This window comes from Myxine glutinosa, chromosome 11, assembly GCF_964187855.1.
Source record: "Myxine glutinosa chromosome 11, kmMyxGlut1.1, whole genome shotgun sequence".
NCBI lineage: Eukaryota > Metazoa > Chordata > Myxini > Myxiniformes > Myxinidae > Myxine > Myxine glutinosa.
Genome location: NC_136271.1, coordinates 2,789,599 through 2,808,462, shown reverse-complemented (window position 1 = coordinate 2,808,462; position 18,864 = coordinate 2,789,599). Strand labels below are relative to the sequence as shown.

Here is an 18,864-nt window from a genome sequence, read left to right as displayed (position 1 = left end):
GGTTTTTAACGTCCGCCAACTAATGCCGCTTTCACATCCATCCGAGGGACGACACAGACATTGATGAACCACCCTGACTGTGAAACACCAGGATGAAGGTGTATAGCCGGGTCGGGATTCAAACCCAGGCTAGATAGCTTAGAGCATACATACGTCTAGATCATCCTATCAGCCCTGGGGCCGAACAACTGATTGCCATCAAAATATGTTCTTTAATCCAGAAATACTGAACCACCTTTGGAGGCCATTTCCCCCCGCCGAGCGGGGATTGGCCTTTTTTGGGCACCGTGGTCCCCTTTTTGAAGGAATGTTTTATGGCCGGATGCCCTTCCTGCCGCCAACCCTGTTAGTCGGCTTTTGCGACACGCAGGGAATTACCAGTGAGCTGGTGCTCAATTAGCCGACCTCGGAAGGACGACAGGCTGAGTCAACCCACCTGGTGTTAATTCAGCGACGACCGGGATTCGAACCCAGGATCCCAAGCCGGCACCCTAACCGCTAAGCCAACACCAGGCCTTAATCCAGAAATACGAAATACAGTATATTTTTCCATAACGATATTCAGTCCAAAAGTCTCCGAGAGTGTTTTTATGTCTGAACTGACGGTCTGTATGAGATGTCACGGGAAAGAAGAGAAGAGGGTGAGATGTGAAATAAACTAATTGGCTGATTTGTAATGGATTCGAAATAAGTGTTTGGAGTGTTGGGACCTCACTTCATGGGATAGACTCGTCTTCCTGCTCACCTGCATGACAAGTCGAGCATTCCGCTGATCAAGACCTGATGCAGACAATCCCTCATCCTTTGTGGTTAAGCCAACTTCTCCAGGAGCGAGGCCTGTGAGCATTTTTAACACCCATTCTGGCCCCCACCCCTCTTCACAAGCCCCTATATTAGTGTTTGTAGGAAAACAGTCGTCACCGAGGAAGTCCGGACAATCAACAGGCCGGGTGTCGTCGATGGTAGAGATCTTGGGCACGGCCAGGTTGAGCTGGGCGCAGTACGCCCGACGGTGCATACCTTCGGCGAAGTGAACTCCCTGTAGCCGGAGAGATGCTGGTACGCGGGCTCCCCAGGACGGATGGTCCTCCATGCTCGGAAACAGAGGCCAACAAAGGTCGATGAGCACCCAACCTGCTGAAAACACAAGGAAATCAGGAAAATGTGAATCAGTCAAGTTTACATACTGATGAGTTCTGGTATTCTGGGAAAAGGTAGGTGTTCTGCCCGAAAGGCAGGTGCAGTATTCCAAAGCAGTTTCTTGGGAAGGGTTATGGTGGGTGGTTTGCCATTGCCTTGCCAGAAGTAAAGATAGGAATTTGTAATTTGTTCAGGGTGCCACCTGATAGCTCGCCTACTCTTCGCGAAGGACACCGTGGGATCTTCAACGTCCATCCGAGGGACGGAACATGCATTTCTGAATCACCCTACCTGTGAAACACCGGGATGACAGTTTGTAGGTGGGTCGGGATTCGGACCGAGAATTGACAGCTTAGAAGTGAGTGTGCGTACCTCTAGGCCACCCTGTCATCCTGATGAGTTGTAGTATCAGCTAGGTGTGATCCTGATGAGTTGTAGTATCAGCTAGGTGTGATCCTGATGAGTTGTAGTATCAGCTAGGTGTGATCCTGATGAGTTGTAATATCAGCTAGGTGTGATCCTGATGAGTTGTAGTATCAGCTAGGTGTGATCCTGATGAGTTGTAGTATCAGCTAGGTGTGATCCTGATTAGTTGTAATATCAGCTAGGTGTGATCCTGATGAGTTGTAGTATCAGCTAGGTGTGATCCTGATGAGTTGTAGTATCAGCTAGGTGTGATCCTGATGAGTTGTAGTATCAGCTAGGTGTGATCCTGATGAGTTGTAATATCAGCTAGGTGTGATCCTGATGAGTTGTAGTATCAGCTAGGTGTGATCCTGATGAGTTGTAGTATCAGCTAGGTGTGATCCTGATGAGTTGTAATATCAGCTAGGTGTGAACCTGATGAGTTGTAATATCAGCTAGGTGTGATCCTGATGAGTTGTAATATCAGCTAAGTGTGATCCTGATGAGTTGTAGTATCAGCTCGGTGTGATCCTGATGAGTTGTAGTATCAGCTAGGTGTAATCCTGATGAGTTGTAGTATCAGCTCGGTGTGATCTTGATGAGTTGTAGTATCAGCTAGGTGTGAACCTGATGAGTTGTAGTATCAGCTAGGTGTGATCCTGATGAGTTGTAATATCAGCTAGGTGTGATCCTGATGAGTTGTAGTATCAGCTAGGTGTGATCCTGATGAGTTGTAATATCAGCTAGGTGTGATCCTGATGAGTTGTAATATCAGCTCGGTGTGATCCTGATGAGTTGTAGTATCAGCTAGGTGTGATCCTGATGAGTTGTAGTATCAGCTAGGTGTAATCCTGATGAGTTGTAGTATCAGCTAGGTGTGATCCTGATGAGTTGTAATATCAGCTAGGTGTGATCCTGATGAGTTGTAGTATCAGCTAGGTGTGATCCTGATGAGTTGTAGTATCAGCTAGGTGTGATCCTGATGAGTTGTAGTATCAGCTAGGTGTAATCCTGATGAGTTGTAGTATCAGCTTGGTGTGATCCTGATGAGTTGTAGTGTCAGATAGGTGTGATCCTGATGAGTTGTAATATCAGCTAGGTGTGAACCTGATGAGTTGTAGTATCAGCTCGGTGTGGTCCTTTTGAGTTGTAGTATCAGCTAGGTGTGATCTTGATGAGTTGTCGTATCAGCTCGGTGTGGTCCTGATGAGTTGTCGTATCAGCTCGGTGTGGTCCTTTTGAGTTGTAGTATCAGCTAGGTGTGATCTTGATGAGTTGTAATATCAGCTAGGTGTGATCCTGATGAGTTGTCGTATCAGCTCGGTGTGGTCCTTTTGAGTTGTAGTATCAGCTAGGTGTGATCTTGATGAGTTGTCGTATCAGCTCGGTGTGAACGTGATGAGTTGAGTGTGAGCTAGGTGTGATCCTGATGAGTTGTAGTATCAGCTCGGTGTGATCCTGATGAGTTGAGTGTGAGCTAGGTGTGATCTTGATGAGTTGTAGTATCAGCTAGGTGTGATCTTGATGAGTTGTAGTATCAGCTAGGTGTGATCTTGATGAGTTGTCGTATCAGCTCGGTGTGAACGTGATGAGTTGAATGTGAGCTAGGTATGATCCTGATGAGTTGAGTGTGAGCTAGGTGTGATCCTGATGAGTTGTAGTATCAGCTCGGTGTGATCCTGATGAGTTGAGTGTGAGCTAGGTGTGATCTTGATGAGTTGTAGTATCAGCTAGGTGTGATCCTGATGAGTTGAATGTGAGCTAGGTGTGATCCTGATGAGTTGTAGTATCAGCTCGGTGTAAACACCTGATTAGTCCACTTGGTAAGTCAGCTACCTGATGAGTTCACATAGTAACTCAGCTACCTGATTCCATGACCACATGCTGTCATTCCCCTTTCCAACTGCAAATGCTTATATAAAACTACCTGTCGTGCACTTGATCAATCTAGTGTCCACCATGTGTCTTGTTTTATTGAATATTTTACATCGTGCACCTGTGTCCTTACCTCCTTCAGGCTGAATGGCGGGCTCTTTGATCTTCTCTGTAATTGCAGGTGTTTCTGTTTGTTTTGTAACCATCTCTGGAATACTCTTTATTTCGGATTTGTTCAATAATGGAATGGAAGCGGAGGCTTTGGCTTCCTTGAAGTCCCCTCGGCTTTTACCAGGTAATCCTGGATGTCCATGAACAGTCCCCGGGCCACGGTTTAGTTTTGTCTGATGTTCTTCCAATGAACGGATCTTCAGGTAAACGGCACCCACATGTCGTGCTGTGTCCCTCTGTTTCCTTGGTGTTTCATGGAGATCGTGAGGTTTCTTGTCATGTTTACAATCCAACCTGTATCCACCACCATGGTGGTTCCAATTCTTGGACGTGGAACAGTCAGGTTGCTGCGGTCTCCATTGTTGGGCCCTGGTTATCATTTTCCTAGTTATCTCTTCTCCATTCACAGATGTATCATGGAACTTCCCGTCATGGCGAAGGTTTCCTTTATAAACATCACCCACCACATCTGGGGAAACGGCCATCGGACTTTGAGTGAGTTTGTTACTGCATTGTGATACAAAGGCCTTTGACTCCTTCGTGGAGCCTGTGGCCTTGTGAACTTGACTTCCCGCCACCATTTGTATTGCTTTCTGCAATGTCTGTTCATTACTTGGAGGAAGACGATCCTTCTCAAGTATATTTTCAGGATTAACCTGTGCATTGTTAGTGTCCTGATAGTTCACTTTATCAGATAAATATTGAGCTTCTTTATAATCAGCAACATTGGAAATTAGAGATGAAGAAGAAGATTCCCGCATCTGATTGATGGTGTTCTTCGTTTGGAGAGTGTCCCTGATAACATGATCATTGGGGAGGTCGGTGCTGCCATTTAGAGATGAAGAAGAAGATTCCTGCATCTGATTGATGGTGTTCTTCGTTTGGAGAGTGTCCCTGATAACATGATCATTGGGGAGGTCGGTGCTGCCATTTAGAGATGAAGAAGAAGATTCCTGCATCTGATTGATGGTGTTCTTCGTTTGGAGAGTGTCCCTGATAACATGATCATTGGGGAGGTCGGTGCTGCCAATTAGAGATGAAGAAGAAGATTCCCGCACCCCATTCATGGTGTTCTTCGTTTGGAGAGTGTCCCTGATAACATGATCATTGGGGAGGTCGGTGCTGCCAATTAGAGATGAAGAAGAAGATTCCCGCACCCCATTCATGGTGTTCTTCGTTTGGAGAGTGTCCCTGATAACACAAATGTGGCTGGTAGGTTTTGTAGATGGGAACACTTCCTTTCTTCCCCTGCACCTATCATCTTGTAAAAGGCATTTAACATTAAGGGAACCATGACACATGTTTACTTCATTAAATTCAGGAGATAAAGAAACATTATCAACGATTTCTTCACAAAGCTGAAAACTTTGACTCCAGCTTGGTCCACATTGCGCTGTGCAGTCACCTTCATTTGGAAGGAGCAGCGGCCGCGTCTCGTCCTCTGTTCCGGGGTCTTGAGGACCATTCGTGGTAGATTCTCCAACAACCCTCAAACATTGCCAAAGCTTCTCGAAGATGCAGTGAAAAATGCAGGCACAAAGTTCCCTCAGCTGTTCTTGCCAGGTGTCCTGCCATCGTCGTTTGGGCCACCTGGCTCCCTCGGAATCCATGAATGTAACTGGTAGTGAAGTAAACATCATCACGGTTAATCACATGTTTGTCCAATAACATCAACAATCATTCACAACCGTTTTGACCCCCCATTTGTCATGGAATATATTAATTTTCCCAAGGAATATTTATGTTGTTGAATATTTCCTGCTCACCACAATCTCCGGACCGTGCAGGAACCTGGTCTCTCACCTTTCACTATGCCTGCCTCACTTCGACAAGGGCTATTTATGGAGCCTTTTACTGGAGACGCCTTGGAAGACGGGGGTTAACCCCTTTTTAGGAAGGAAACAACACGTGACACAACTCCTCGACAATCATCGATCACTCCACCCCACCCTCCTCTGACCTCTCCCAATGAAATTTATTCCATTGATCCCTCGTATTCTCTTGTGTGGGGTTAATCGATAAACTTATCTGACATCCGATTAACTTATCTTACATCCGATTAACTTCTCTTACAACAGATTAACTTATCTTACAACACATTAACTTATCTTACATCCGATTAACTTCTCTTACAACAGATTAACTTATCTTACAACAGATTAACTTATCTGACAACAGATTAACTTATCTTACAACAGATTAACTTATCTTACAACAGATTAACTTATCTTACAACAGATTAACTTATCTTACATCCGATTAACTTCTCTTACAACAGATTAACTTCTCTTACATCCGATTAACTTATCTTACATCCGATTAACTTCTCTTACAACAGATTAACTTATCTTACAACAGATTAACTTCTCTTACATCCGATTAACTTATCTTACATCCGATTAACTTCTCTTACAGCAGATTAACTTATCTTACAACAGATTAACTTATCTGACAACAGATTAACTTATCTTACAACAGATTAACTTATCTTACAACAGATGAACTTATCTTACAACAGATTAACTTATCTTACAACAGATTAACTTATCTTACATCCGATTAACTTCTCTTACAACAGATTAACTTCTCTTACATCCGATTAACTTATCTTACATCCGATTAACTTCTCTTACAACAGATTAACTTATCTTACAACAGATTAACTTCTCTTACATCCGATTAACTTATCTTACAACAGATTAACTTATCTTACATCCGATTAACTTCTCTTACAACAGATTAACTTCTCTTACATCCGATTAACTTATCTTACATCAGATTAACTTATCTTACAACAGATTAACTTATCTTACATCCGATTAACTTCTCTTACAACAGATTAACTTCTCTTACATCCGATTAACTTCTCTTACAACAGATTAACTTCTCTTACATCCGATTAACTTATCTTACAACAGATTAACTTATCTTACAACAGATTAACTTATCTTACAACAGATTAACTTATCTTACATCCGATTAACTTCTCTTACAACAGATTAACTTCTCTTACATCCGATTAACTTCTCTTACAACAGATTAACTTATCTTACAACAGATTAACTTATCTGACAACAGAATAACTTCTCTTACAACAGAATAACTTCTCTTACATCCGATTAACTTCTCTTACAACAGATTAACTTATCTTACAACAGAATAACTTCTCTTACATCCGATTAACTTCTCTTACAACAGAATAACTTCTCTTACAACAGATTAACTTATCTTACATCAGAATAACTTATCTTACAACAGAATAACTTATCTTACAACAGATTAACTTATCTTACAACAGATTAACTTATCTTACAACAGAATAACTTCTCTTACAACAGATTAACTTATCTGACAACAGAATAACTTCTCTTACAACAGATTAACTTATCTTACATCAGAATAACTTATCTTACAACAGAATAACTTATCTTACAACAGATTAACTTATCTTACAACAGATTAACTTATCTTACAACAGAATAACTTCTCTTACAACAGATTAACTTATCTGACAACAGAATAACTTATCTTACATCCGATTAACTTATCTTACATCAGATTAACTTATCTTACAACAGATTAACTTATCTTACATCCGATTAACTTCTCTTACAACAGATTAACTTCTCTTACATCCGATTAACTTCTCTTACAACAGATTAACTTCTCTTACATCCGATTAACTTATCTTACAACAGATTAACTTATCTTACAACAGATTAACTTATCTTACAACAGATTAACTTATCTTACATCCGATTAACTTCTCTTACAACAGATTAACTTCTCTTACATCCGATTAACTTCTCTTACAACAGATTAACTTATCTTACAACAGATTAACTTATCTGACAACAGAATAACTTCTCTTACAACAGAATAACTTCTCTTACATCCGATTAACTTCTCTTACAACAGATTAACTTATCTTACAACAGAATAACTTCTCTTACATCCGATTAACTTCTCTTACAACAGAATAACTTCTCTTACAACAGATTAACTTATCTTACATCAGAATAACTTATCTTACAACAGAATAACTTATCTTACAACAGATTAACTTATCTTACAACAGATTAACTTATCTTACAACAGAATAACTTCTCTTACAACAGATTAACTTATCTGACAACAGAATAACTTATCTTACAACAGATTAACTTATCTTACAACAGATTAACTTATCTGACAACAGATTAACTTATCTTACAACAGATTAACTTCTCTTACAACAGATTAACTTATCTTACAACAGATTAACTTCTCTTACAACAGATTAACTTCTCTTACATCCGATTAACTTCTCTTACAACAGATTAACTTATCTTACAACAGATTAACTTATCTTACAACAGATTAACTTATCTGACAACAGATTAACTTATCTTACAACAGATTAACTTATCTTACAACAGATTAACTTATCTGACAACAGATTAACTTATCTTACAACAGATTAACTTATCTTACAACAGATTAACTTATCTTACAACAGATTAACTTATCTTACAACAGATTAACTTATCTTACAACAGATTAACTTATCTTACAACAGATTAACTTATCTTACAAACAGATTAACTTATCTTACAACAGATCAACTTATCTTACAACAGAATAACTTCTCTTACAACAGAATAACTTATCTTACAACAGATTAACTTATCTTACATCCAATTAACTTATCTTACATCCAATTAACTTGACTTACATCCGATTAACTTATCTTACATCCAATTAACTTATCTTACATCCGATTAACTTGACTTACATCCGATTCAACTTATCTTACAACAGAATAACTTATCTTACAACAGATTAACTTATCTTACAACAGATTAACTTATCTTACAACAGATTAATTTATCTTACAACAGATTAACCAATCTTACATCCGATTAACTTATCTTACAACAGATAACTTATCTTACATCCAATTAACTTATCTTACAACAGATTAACTTATCTTACAACAGATTAACTTATCTTACAACAGATTAACTTATCTTACAACAGAATAACTTATCTTACAACAGATTAACTTATCTTACAACAGATTAACTTATCTTACAACAGATTAACTTATCTTACAACAGATTAACTTATCTTACATCCGATTAACTTATCTGACAACAGAATAACTTATCTTACAACAGATTAACTTATCTTACAACAGATTAATTTATCTTACAACAGATTAACTTATCTTACAACAGATCAACTTATCTTACAACAGAATAACTTATCTTACAACAGATTAACTTATCTTACAACAGATTAACTTATCTTACAACAGATTAACTTATCTTACAACAGATTAACTTATCTTACATCCGATTAACTTATCTGACAACAGAATAACTTATCTTACAACAGATTAACTTATCTTACAACAGATTAACTTATCTTACGACAGATTAACTTATCTTACGACAGATTAACTTATCTTACAACAGATTAACTTATCTTACAACAGATTAACTTATCTTACAACAGATTAACTTATCTTACAACAGATTAACTTATCTTACAACAGATTAACTTATCTTACAACAGATTAACTTATCTTACAACAGATCAACTTATCTTACAACAGAATAACTTCTCTTACAACAGAATAACTTATCTTACAACAGATTAACTTATCTTACAACAGATTAACTTATCTTACAACAGATTAACTTGTCTTACATCCAATTAACTTATCTTACATCCAATTAACTTATCTTACATCCAATTAACTTGACTTACATCCAATTAACTTGACTTACATCCGATTAACTTATCTTACACCCAATTAACTTATCTTACATCCGATTAACTTCACTTACATCCGATTCAACTTATCTTACAACAGAATAACTTATCTTACAACAGATTAACTTATCTTACAACAGATTAACTTATCTTACAACAGATTAACTTATCTTACAACAGATTAACCAATCTTACATCCGATTAACTTATCTTACAACAGATAACTTATCTTACATCCAATTAACTTGACTTACATCCGATTAACTTATCTTACATCCAATTAACTTATCTTACATCCGATTAACTTGACTTACATCCGATTCAACTTATCTTACAACAGAATAACTTATCTTACAACAGATTAACTTATCTTACAACAGATTAACTTATCTTACAACAGATTAACTTATCTTACAACAGATTAACCAATCTTACGTCCGATTAACTTATCTTACAACAGATAACTTATCTTACATCCAATTAACTTATCTTACAACAGATTAACTTATCTTACATCCGATTAACTGATCTTGCATCTGATTAACTCATCTTACAACAGAATAACTTAAGTTACATCCGATTAACTTATCTTACAACAGATTAACTTAAGTTACATCCGATTAACTTATCTTACAACAGATTAACTTATCTTACATCCGATTAACTTATCTTACATCCGATTAACTCATATTACATTCGATTAACTTATCTTACAACATATTAACTTATCTTACATCCGATTAACTTATCTTACAACAGATTAACTTGTCTTGCATCCAATTAACTTATCTTACAACAGATTAACTTATCTTACATCCGATTAGCTTATCTTACATCCGATTAACTTATCTTACATCCGATTAACTTATCTTACAACAGATGAACTGATCTTGCATCTGATTAACTCATCTTACAACAGAATAACTTAAGTTACATCCCATTAACTTATCTTACAACAGATTAACTTATCTTACATCCGATTAACTTATCTTACAACAGATTAACTGATCTTACATCCGAATAACCTACCTTACAGCAGAATAACTTATCTTACATTCGATTAACTTATCTTACTGCAGTTTTACTTATCTTACTACCGATTTACTTGTCTTACAACTGATTTACTTGTCTTACTATCAATTTACTTATCTTGCGATCGATTCACTTATCTCACTACCGATTTACTTATCTTGCGATCGATTTACTTATCTTACTGCCGATTTACTTATCTCACTACTGATTTACTTATCTCACTACCGATTTACTTATCTTGCGATCGATTTACTTATCTTACTGCCGATTTACTTATCTTGCGATCGATTTACTTATCTCACTACCGATTTACTTATCTTGCGATCGATTTACTTATCTTACTGCCGATTTACTTATCTTGCGATCGATTTACTTATCTCACTACCGATTTACTTATCTTGCGATCGATTTACTTATCTCACTACCGATTTACTTATCTTGCGATCGATTTACTTATCTTACTGCCGATTTACTTATCTCACTACTGATTTACTTATCTCACTACCGATTTACTTATCTTGCGATCGATTTACTTATCTTACTGCCGATTTACTTATCTTGCGATCGATTTACTTATCTCACTACAGATTTACTTATCTTGCGATCGATTTACTTATCTTACTGCCGATTTACTTATCTCACTTCTGATTTACTTGTCTTACAACAGATTTATTTATCTTACTACAGATTTACTTATCTTACTACTGATTTACTTTTCTTACTATCGATTTACTTGTCTTACAACAGAATACCTTATCTTACAACAGATTTACTTATTTTACTACTGATTTCCTTTTCTTACTATCGATTTACTTGTCTTACAACAGAAAAACGTATCTTACAACAGATTTACTTATCTTACTGCCGATTTACTTAGCTCACCACTGATTTACTTATCTTACAACAGATTTACTTATCTTACTACTGATTTACTTTTCTTACTATCGATTTACTTGTCTTACTCCCGATTTACTTATCTTAATGCCGATTTACTTTTCTCACTATCGATTTACTTATCTTACAACAGATTTACTTATCTTAATGCCGATTTACTTTTCTCACTATCGATTTACTTATCTTACAACAGATTTACTTATCTTAATGCCGATTTACTTTTCTCACTATCGATTTACTTATCTTACAACAGATTTACTTATCTTACTACAGATTTACTTATCTTACTACTGATTTACTTTTCTTACTATCGATTTACTTATCTTAATGCCGATTTACTTTTCTCACTATCGATTTACTTATCTTACAACAGATTTACTTATCTTAATGCCGATTTACTTTTCTCACTATCGATTTACTTATCTTACAACAGATTTACTTATCTTACTACAGATTTACTTATCTTACTACTGATTTACTTTTCTTACTATCGATTTACTTATCTTAATGCCGATTTACTTTTCTCACTATCGATTTACTTATCTTACAACAGATTTACTTATCTTACAACAGATTTCCTTATCTTACTACTGATTTACTTTTCTTACTATCGATTTACTTGTCTTACTCCCGATTTACTTATCTTAATGCCGATTTACTTTTCTCACTATCGATTTACTTATCTTACAACAGATTTACTTATCTTACTGCCGATTTACTTAGCTCACCACTGATTTACTTATCTTACTACAGATTTACTTATCTCACTACCGATTTACTTATCTTACAACAGATTTACTTATCTTACTACAGATTTACTTATCTCACTACAGATTTACTTATCTCACTACCGATTTACTTATCTTACAACAGATTTACTTATCTTACTACAGATTTACTTATCTTACTACAGATTTACTTATCTCACTACAGATTTACTTATCTCACTACTGATTTACTTATCTTACAACCGATTTACTTTTCTCACTACAGATTTACTTATCTCACTACCATTTTCGTAAGCTAAGTAAATTGGATGAGGCTGCCATTAAGGAATTGCTTGTAGATAAGTAACTTGAGTGATAAAATCTGCTTTTGTTATTTCTCCGAATTTTGTTATTGCTCTGACAACTTAGTAAATCCGAATACTTAATAATAACAACTCCGAATTGTTATTTTGGTATTTCTAGTGGGTCTCGGTGTCTATCCGTCCGTCCGCGTACGTCAGTCCGTTAACATTTAACGAAAACATCTTCTCCACAACCACCTGACCAATCTATCTATAATTCCAGTAATCTCTGTTTGTACGTTTGTACGTTTGTACGTTTGTTTGCCTGTGACCGCTGTTTCTCGACAACCACGGGTCCGATATACTTTTAACTTGCCAGGTATATTGCTGGGGACCCGAGGATGTGCCTTTTCAAGGTTTCATATTAATCGGACAAGTACTTACCGAGCTATGTCCAAAAAACGATTCAACCAATCAGCGAGCAGCGAGTTATCGCGTGTGCCGAACGTGCCGAACACACGCTGCCTCGGACGGCACATTTGAGAGCGTATTCATTTATTTCACGTTTGCAAACTATGTTGGCGCTATGTTGGCGTTAAACTATGTTTTAAAACTAATAAAAACGAATTTGCGATTCATTCGCTTTCCTGCGCGTTTGTGCACGCGATGGCGATTTCTTTACCAAACTCCGGAAGCCGTTCGCTTTGGACCAAACCATTTCATGTAAATAGAGGGGGGGGATATAATTTTAGATATAGATATAGTACGGGCAATGCCCTAGTATGGACCAAATCTGGTAGGATACATCAAAACAGTAACAGGCCGTGTGCAGCAGGTGGAAAAAGCAGCTAGAGATCGGTTTTCGTTCCACGACTGAGGTGCTACTTGATAGTAGTTTTTTTCAATACATCACAGATTCCTAACTCATCACGACAGAGAAGTAATTATGCATCCATCAAAACAACCCACTGAGAACGTCTGCCAAATGAAGTCTCAAGGTCTTGTAAACTTGTGAATAATCGTTCTGTTGTAATTATCATTGTCAGGTACTTCAGTAAATAAATAAGGCTATGAAGAGTGACATTTGGCATTTTTGGCCTTTTCCATGCACCCATAGCTTTAAGACTCGACAAGTCAGACAGTCTAAACTGCAGTTTCTGAGAGTTATCAGAATATGGTTTTCAAAGGGGAAACAAGAATGTCGACCATCAATTATGGAGGGGGTAATCATGCCTGGAGTTGTGCAATTTTTCCAAATAATCGTTTTCTGCCACATTTTTGATGTACTAGCTGGTCCATAGATCCTCACCATCCCTCAGCTGGGGGGGTTGCGGCGGGAGGGGGAGGGGGTGGAGGGGGGAAGGGGAAGGGAGAGAAGCAGGGAGGTGGAGGAGTGGTGTTTTGGGTCCTCGGGGAATTTTGGGTCTTCTGGATCTTTCAGATCTTTGGAGTGTTTTGGATTATTCTGGGACTTTTGAGTCCTCAAGGTCTTTTGGATCTTGGGGGTCTTAAGGGGTCTGCAAATGTCGAAAGGGTCTCAGCAGTCTAAAGGGTTAAAAGGCACATTTCAATAGTACGTAAATAATTAATTGATGTCCATAATGACAGTGCCTTCAGAAAGTATTCACACCCCTTGACTTTGTCATATTTACCTCCGCCACTGAAGGTGGATGGAGGTTATGTTTTCACCCCTGTCTGCCTGTTTGTTTGTCTGTTTGTGAACAAGATATCTCAAAACGTTGTGGACGGATCCGGACGAAATTTGGCGGAGATGTAGCGTAGGTGACAAGGACAAAATTATTAGATTTTGGTGAAGATCCGGATCCGGATAGTATAATTTTTAAAGTGATTCTTCGTCATTTGGAGATCGGGCCAAAAACGATACATAGCAGGAATATCTCAAAAAGTTGAGGACAGATTTGGATGAAACTTGGTGGACGGGTTGTGTGCGTGACAAGGAGGAAATGATTAGATTTTGATGAAGATCAGGATTCGGATCCGGCTAGTAGAATTTTTTAAGTGATTCTTCACAATTGACAGATCAGGAAAAAAGTGATATATAACATGATATTTCAAAAAGGAATGGACGAGTTGTGACTAAACTCATTGGGTTCTTGTTCACCTCCCTGACCAAGGTCCTTGTCCTGTTGCTCAGTTTGGTCGGACGGCCAGCTCTAGGAAGAGTCTTGGTAGTTCCATATTCTTTCCATTTCCACATGAGGAGCTCACGGTGCTCTTGGGAACTTTAAACATTCGAGAAATTGTTTTATACCCTTTCCCAGATATAGGCCTCCTCACTATTCTATATCGGAGTTCCACGGACAGTACCTTGGACTTCCTCGTAGAGTTTCTGCTCTGACATGCCCTGTCAACTGTGGGACATTATGTAGAAAGGTGTTTCTTTCCAAAACATGTCCAATTAATTGAATTGGCCACAGGTGGACCCCAATCAAGTTGTAGAGACTTCTCAGGGATGATCAAAGGAAATTGGAATGCACCTTAGATCAATTTGGAGTGTCATAGCAAAGAGGTTGAATACTTTTTGGCTCAAGGCATTTCAGGTTTTCATTTTAATTATTTTGTAACAATTTCTGAAAAATAAATTCCACTTTGACATTTTGGGGTAATTTGTGTAGATTAGTGACAAAAAAAATCTCAATTTAATCCATTGTAAATTTAGGCTGTAACAACAAAATGTGAAAAAGTCAATGGTCAACTTTCTGAAGACACTGTAATAGACATGCCTCACTTACACACACACAAACACAATTTGGTGGACCTGAGTGGAAGGAGGGCCTGAGATTTGGCAGATGCGAGTGGAAGGGAGGCCTGAGAGTTGGCCGAAGCTGAATGGAATGGGGGGGGGGGGGCTGAGATTTGTCAGAAGCCGAATGGAAGGGGGGGCTTAGATTTGGTGGAAGCCAAATGGAAGGGGGGGGGCTGAGATTTGGCGGACGCGAGTGGAAGGAGGGCCTGAGATTTGGCGGACGCGAGTAGAGGGAGGGCCTGAGATTTGGTGGAACCGAGTGGAGGGAGGGCCGAAGATTTGGCGGACGTGAGTGGAGGAAGGCCTGAGATTTGGCGGAAGCTGAATGGAAGGGGGGCTGAGATTTGGTAGACCCGAATGGAAGGGGGGCTGAGATTTGGCAGACCCGGGTAAAAGGGGGGCCAGAGAAAGATGAGGACGTGTGGCGGTGACGCAGGCATGCACATGCGTGTGCGCGCACATACACACACACACGCACACACACCGTGATTTGCAAGTACACTTTTTTTTTGTATACAAGATCGAGGCTCATGTAAGGGCTAAGATTAATTACAAAAAAAAAAACATAAACGGACACAGAAAACATATAATAAAGGGAGCGGGAGACAAGATGGTGAGAGAGAGGGAAGCACACAAGTACAACAGGAGAGAACAGGGATATCGGGAGATCTGTGGGAGGGAAAGGGCTTGGGGGGAGGGGGCAGTGGAAGGAGGCGAGGGGATGGGAGAGGTATAAAACACATAGACACTGCCAGGACTTCCAGGAAAGAAGTTGGTATTTTCAAAAAAGTGGATCTGGGGTGAATTAACGGGGGAAGAAAATATCAAGGTTTTAGATGTGGGAAGATAAGAGATGGTGGTGAACAGCTGTTTTGAAAACCTGGAGGGAGGAGTGGGATTGAAGAGAGTGAGGGAGTTTGTTCCAGAGGCGGGAGAAAAGAGGAATGAAGGAGTGAAGGTGAGCAGAGAGTCTTGATTTCGGCAGTTTAACCATAAGAGGGTTGCAGGCAGATCTTGTGCGACCTGCAGGAATATTTGGGGGACAGAGCACAGAGAGAGCTGGGGGAGCAAGGCCGGAGAGGAGACGGTAGAAGACGGAAAGACCACCAACCTGCCTGCGGTGAGTGAGTGAAAGGCCCTCGGAGATAGCGTCATCGCGGGAGATTTCAATGATTCTGAAAGCTTTGGTTTGAACAGCATGAAGACGAGCTTGGTGTGAGGCAGGAGCACCAGCCCAGAGAGGAGAACAGTATTCCATTGAGCTGCGGGTGAAAGCCTTGTATGTGGTGAGGAGCTCAGGTGTGCGTGTGCCAAGGAAGGACTTCGCACGACGGAGGATGCCCAGTTGGCGACTGGCTTTGGAGGCCAGATTTGAAATGTGGTTTTCCCAGGAAAGATCATGGCAGATAGTGAGACCCAAAAGCTTGAGCGACAGAACTTCTTGGAGAGGATTATTCAGAAAGTAGATGGGAGGGTTGTCCAGTCGGTGTTTTCGGAGAGACATCGTAAGAGTGTGAGATTTGTCAGGATTGAAAGACATGTTCCACTTGTTTGCCCAGTCTGTGATTTTGTCCAGGTCTGCAGAGAGTGAGGAGGCTGCAGAGTGCCGATCTGAGGGACGAGGAATGGAGCGGCAGAGAGTGGAGTCATCAGCAAAGAGATACAGAGGGTTTTCCAGAGAGATTATTGACGATGACGACATGCACGTTTATACACGTTTGGATTTTGTTTTGCCTTTGGTTTTGTTTTGTGTGACATTATATGTGTGCATTATGTGTGCATTATATGCACACATATTTTTTACGTTATAAACACACCTACATATTGTGCACGTGTTGTATTGTATACACACGTTATAAGTGATATGTGTACCTGCGTCTTATGCGTGACCTATTGCACATTTTGAACACCTTATTTTGACAGATCCAAGTTAGGAAATTATTTAAGATCACTTCAAGCAAAATAAATACACTCCATTTTATAGTTGTAGTGACAGTAAAGCAGATGTGATGTAGTTAATGCAGAATTGATTTGCACCCCATTTACATTCACATGAGGCCCACGAAAAATCCATGCAAAGCCCATGTCCAACCTATGTGGGCTAGCCCACGAAAAACCCGTGCCCTGCCTACCTGGGCTAAAGCAGTTGGCCCCCTGTCATGTATGCAGTGCAAATATTCACCGTTGTATCCCTACACCTGATTCCTGTTAAAAACCTGATTCGGCCTCGGACAATCCAGGAGCTCCCGTATGCAGAGCTCAAGGCCGCTTTGAAGGAACATTGCAACCCATCTCCTTCAGTCATCCTGTGTCGGTTTAATTTTTACATGTGCAGACAGCAGCAAGGTCAGTCGATCGCAGACTTCATTGCACACCTCAAAAAACTGTCACATCTGTGTGAGTTTGGGGACATGATTGATGACATGCTCCGTGATTTGCTGGTGGCTGGCATGTCCGATGACCGCACTCGTGGACGCCTGCTTGCTGAGAGAAGACTGACGTTCCAAAATGCCAGAGACACCGCCATTTCCATGCAAAGTGCTGAACGCAACGCTACAAGCATCGGTGCCACTCGCTCCTCTGGTACCAGCCCTGCTGTGAATCGGTTGGATCATGTTCAGCCAAAACGTTGGAACATGGCTCCTCGTCAGAAGTCAGTGCAGTCTCGAACACACAACCAATGTTTTCGGTGCAACGGAAAGCACCCACCGGAGTCGTGTTGGTTCAAAGATGCAACCTGCCATTTCTGTTCGAAAACTGGCCATATTGCTCCAGCTTGCATCACTCGCAAATCGGGAAAAGGGAAAGCTGCTGACAAGATTCATCAGTTTATCGGTTCGGAGGAACCTGAGCTTGACCAGGTGAGCTCTGTTTCCGACAACTCAGAATCGTATGACCTGCTTCATATCGATTCTCACCATAAGCGGGACCCTCTTGCCAATGTTGTCGTCAACAATCGACCATTGCAAATGGAGGTCGACACTGGTGCGGCCGTCTCGCTCATCAGCCATGCTGTTTTCACAAACCTGTGGAGTGATGCTGACCGACCCCATCTGAAACCTACTACCTATGGACTCTCCACCTATACAGGTGAGAAGATTGTTCCCTGCGGTACATGTGACGTCACGGTGGGCTACGATAACCGTGAGTTTCACCTACCCCTGATCGTCATTCCTGGAAAGGGCCCTTCCTTACTCGGCAGGAACTGGTTGAGCATAATTCGACTGAAGTGGAAAAGCATTCATCAACTCCGGGCAGCCAACGTTTCTCCTACCGCAGCATACACACTCAAAAATGTGCTGGATACATACCCGGATGTCTTCAAGGATGAGCTTGGAACCTTGAAAGGACATACGGCTAAACTCAGGGTTGACCGGGATGCCAATCCTATATTTTGCAGAGGTCGCCCAGTCCCTTTCGCCCTGCGGGAGCGGATTGACAAGGAACTGGATCATCTTGAAAATCAGGGCATCATCGAGCAAATCCAGTATGCCGAATGAGCGGCGCCCATCGTTCCGGTTATAAAATCGGACCAGTCCATCCGCACATGTGGAGATTATAAAATGACCGTGAACAAGTGTTCTTCATTGGATAAATATCCAATCCCGAGGATCGAAGACCTCTATGCTCGTCTCACGGGAGGCAAGACTTTTACGAAACTCGATCTAAAATCCGCCTATCTACAGCTCCGCTTGGACGAGAATTTGAAACAGTATCTTACCATCAACACACATCGTGGGTTGTACAGGTACCACCGACTCAGTTTTGGAGTGAAATCTGCACCTGGCATTTATCAGCGTGTCATGGACAG

The 18,864-nt window shown here is 40.0% G+C and overlaps 2 protein-coding genes across 4 annotated transcripts in view; both read right to left on the bottom strand.

Moving 5' to 3' along the window:
- The window catches only part of LOC144888282 (alpha-protein kinase 2-like), a 40,742-nt gene extending 35,329 nt beyond the window's left edge, over positions 1-5,413 (bottom strand). The window contains exons 1-3 of one of the 3 annotated variants that reach the window (XM_078765939.1): positions 5,358-5,413; positions 4,997-5,209; positions 746-1,137 (exon numbers count right to left, since the gene is read on the bottom strand). In XM_078765939.1, the coding sequence (XP_078622065.1) occupies positions 746-1,137; positions 4,997-5,201 (597 nt within the window). In that variant the 5' untranslated portion in view covers positions 5,202-5,209; positions 5,358-5,413. Of the gene's footprint in view, positions 1-745; positions 1,138-3,553; positions 5,210-5,357 lie in introns of all 3 variants that reach the window. The other 2 variants (XM_078765937.1, XM_078765938.1) reach the window with 2 other exon arrangements.
- The window catches only part of TAF5 (TATA-box binding protein associated factor 5), a 543,784-nt gene that overhangs the window by 263,980 nt on the left and 260,940 nt on the right, over positions 1-18,864 (bottom strand). The gene's annotated exons all lie outside the window — the stretch shown is intronic.